Source organism: Argiope bruennichi, chromosome 2 (genome assembly GCF_947563725.1).
Source record: "Argiope bruennichi chromosome 2, qqArgBrue1.1, whole genome shotgun sequence".
NCBI classification, from domain to species: domain Eukaryota; kingdom Metazoa; phylum Arthropoda; class Arachnida; order Araneae; family Araneidae; genus Argiope; species Argiope bruennichi.
This window is the reverse complement of record NC_079152.1, coordinates 129,690,636-129,694,368: the sequence shown is the minus strand read 5'-3', so window position 1 is coordinate 129,694,368 and position 3,733 is coordinate 129,690,636. Positions and strand designations below refer to the sequence as shown.

The 3,733-nt window shown below is 37.2% G+C and overlaps 1 protein-coding gene across 1 annotated transcript; it reads right to left on the bottom strand.

Moving 5' to 3' along the window:
• Window positions 1–1,306: 1,306 nt before the first annotated feature.
• Window positions 1,307–2,526, bottom strand: LOC129962334 (uncharacterized). Its single transcript, XM_056076080.1, has 2 exons — window positions 2,518–2,526; window positions 1,307–2,188 (listed from the first exon to the last, which is right to left on the bottom strand). The coding sequence occupies exons 1-2, from the start codon at window positions 2,524–2,526 to the stop codon at window positions 1,307–1,309; spliced, it is 891 nt and encodes a 296-aa protein (XP_055932055.1).
• Window positions 2,527–3,733: the final 1,207 nt, after the last annotated feature.

Below are 3,733 nucleotides of genomic sequence, written 5' to 3'. Positions count from 1 at the left end.
ATAAAGGTAAGACAGATAATTAAAACATAAAAATCATCTAATTCCTCTAGAAACGAAAATAATGGAAAAAATAGATATTAAAACCATGTAAAGCCAATAATAGCTCTTCCGTTTTCGTACGTTGTACTTTACTAACCAGAAGTATATTAAAACTCGATGTTTTGTGTACTCATAAAATGGATGAAACTTCTCTTCTTCCACATTAACACAAACGTTTTTTATAGTTCAAATATATACTCTCTTTGTTTAACTTCCCAAATTTTCACTCAGAAATATATATTTATGGCATAAATCATGCTTATAAATATCATCAAAGTAAGAAACTCTACTCAAAAGCCATTCTCAAAATACCATAACATTATTCCATTTTTATTACAGTTGCCATTCGGAACTTACAAAATATTAAAAAACAAAGATAATAATCAAGTAGAGCATCAACGTGACATCCTCCCACCTAAGTTAATTTTTATCTTAAAATTTAACTTACAACAAATTATAGTAACTATTACAATAACAAAATTATATAAAGAGTTCACAAGTCCAGTTTATGAGGCATTTTAATGATACGACCACTTCTCGTTTTCCTTTCCTCCTCCGAAGGTTCAATATTGCAGTCCACTGAATGACTAACTATTGGTTGCTCACTTAATTTTGCACTTGGCAATTTCTCTCGAATTAGACCTGACTCTGTTGCTGACACTTCCAAAGGTTATAGGCGTTGTACCGGTCGAAGCAATTCCCCTCTTGAAGTTTTCAGTTTTACAAATCTTGTAATACATCTTTCCCTGGCATTACCTCTATTATTTTGCCAAGCGGCCAACTGATGCGTTTCGTATTGTCATTTCCAATTAATACAACATCACCCACTGCTACGGCAGAAGCTGTTTTACGTTCTGGTCTTTGAAGCAGAGCTCCCAAATATTCCGACCGAAATCTGTTTTTTAAGGCTTTCTGTAAATTTTGCCGATACTTGACGCGTTGATTAAGACTCTGGCGATCAGCTTTATCACAATCAGGAACACCACTCACTTTGATATCCTGCAGGAACATTGACGGAGTCAATGGAACCAACTCTGCATCATTATCCGTGACATACGTCATCGGTCGTGAATTGATTACGGCTTTGCTATCACATAACACCGTCGTCATCTGTTCATATGTTAAAGAAGATCGATTAATAATCTTTTAAGAATACCGATCAGTCGCTCCCCCCATCGACCCCACCAAGAGGCAGTCGGTGGGTTAAACTTCCACTTAATAGGATGAAGAGCAGTGTCACTTACAATAAGGCTCCAATCCAGCTTACTCAGCAGATTAGAGCATCCACAAAATTAGAGCCATTTTCACAATAGATAATGCTGCATCGTCCCCTACGGGCTATGAATCTGCGCAAAGCCAGTAAAAATGATTGCGTATATAAAGAAGTCACTAGTTCGATGTGTACAGCCCTATAGACAGCGCAGGTGAAGAGACATGCCCAAGACTTCTTATTATCTCTGAGAAATAGTGACCCAGCCAGGTCAATGTCCACATATAAACTATTTTTCAGCTTCTCTACAACACCAGCAGGATATTTTGAGTTACCCATTTGTGCTTCCTCCAAAATCATTTCTAGATTGTACTGGATTACGGAATTAAGCAAGAACGGACTTCTACAAATTCCGAAGACGACAAGGCAGTGTCTAAAGTATTTCAGCTCATTCTTTTCGTTATACCAAAGAAATCTTAAAAAATCTTTATCATTTTCTTTAAGGCGAATTTGTAAAAAAGCTTTACGGATGCCTGTTGTGACTCCAAATTTGTTCATCCGAAACCGCGTTAATAGAGTAGGAATCAATTCTACAAGATTTATTCCTTTCTCCAGACAATCATTTAAGAAGGGGGAGGCTTTCACTTTCGCCGAAGCATCGAACACAGGTCTGATTCTCGTCTTGCTATTTTCTTTCACGACATGTCTATGGGGTAAATAATGAGCCAGCAAATGAATCTCGTGCTTAGGAACTTCCTCAATTATACCCTCTCTTGCCCATTCTTCAAATATTTGATTACAATCGTCATACAGATTTTCTTCTTTTAACTTTCGTACAGTATTGCCCAGTCTCTTTAAAGCCAAATTAAAATTGTCATGCAGTGGAGGATGATCTTCCAGCCATGGTAAATGTACCACAAAACGATTGTCTTTGTCAACCTGAACTGTTTTAAGAAAATGCTCTCTGGCGGATTCATGCAAGTCTTCTTTAGTTTTCCTATCCGATGGGTCAGTAATTCCAAGGGAGTCAAGAGTTCACAATTCTGTTATTGTTCTAGTAGTGGAAAGCATATAATTAGCAACTGAGATTCCATTTTCTTTTGAAGAAATCTGGGGTATTCGTCCCATAATGGTCCATCCTAAACGTGTTTCCATTGCTGTTAAGCCACAAGATAAAGATTTGCAACCACCGGTAATGAGTTTTACAGCTACATCAGCTCCTATTAATATTTCGATAGGACCGCCATAATCATCGTTCTCATGAATACCATAGTCATTAAGTTCCTTTAAATGCAGGAATTGTCGGTGGAACACTTTCACGGATAACAGGTTGACTCAGTACTTTGAAATGACAGTTATAAGATTCACCACAACTTGTCAAATACAATGTAAACACATCGTGCTTGCACACTTCTGTATTTTCTCCACCAAACAGAGAATGTTGAAGATATTCCCAGCTTTCCCTTTTATATTTCATCTCTCTAGCAGTATTTTTTAAAACGTAAGAGCGCTGCGAAGCAGTGTCTATGATGGCTCTTGCCTTCCGTTTTCTCCTATCACCTCTGATGAAAACTGTTAAGGTTAATAGCATAACACTAGGACTTTTGGATACATTTGCAAGCGCTTGATCACCATTCGGAAGACTATCTACTTCTGCCGTTTCTTTTCCAGTAGAGAAAGATGTTCGTTGGTTTACGTTGTGACAGAGTATAATGTGATGTCTTTTTCCACAGCCTAAACAAGTTACTTTTGAATAAAATTTACGAACTTGGTGACCCGGTTTTAAGCACAGGAAACAACAACCTGATTTCTCAACAAGATTCTCCCTGTCCTTCATCGGCATTTTCCGTACCTTCAAACAGTCAGTGGAATTATGTAAATTGTGGCAAAATATACACTGTCTTTGTCCTTTCGACGAAGTTAAAAGATCAACTGCACTAGCTATTTGACGAGTGTCCCCATATTTGTGTTTATTATTTGCAGCCTTTTTCCCCTTGAATGATTTAAAATTAGGCTTGGTATCAAATCCAAAGTTTTGTGAGGCTAAAATTATACGTTCCTCTGCTTGTACTTCATCTTGAAGAAACTCAAGAATTGAATCTAGATCAGTTTTTGTAGTAGTTTTACTATTTTGATTTTCCTCATCATGTGATTTACGATTTGTAGATCTATACCGTTCCCAGGCTAGAAGTGTTTCCTCAGGTAAAGCAGACTCAACAAGTGGGAAAAGCATCGCCGCATATTTATCCCTTGTTACTCCTAATATCTCAAGTGCACGGAGCTTTGTTTCCAATAAATCATAAAGATCTCTCAGAGATGTTTTCGGCATATTCTGCTTTTGAAGAACCAATGATAAAAGATCTCTAACATACACTTGTATAATTAATTCTTCTCGGCCGTAACGTAATTTCAGTTGTTCTATAGCTTTCTCATAACTGTTTCCTACTGGTGGAAAACTTTTAATTCATTCTTCAGCAGCACTTC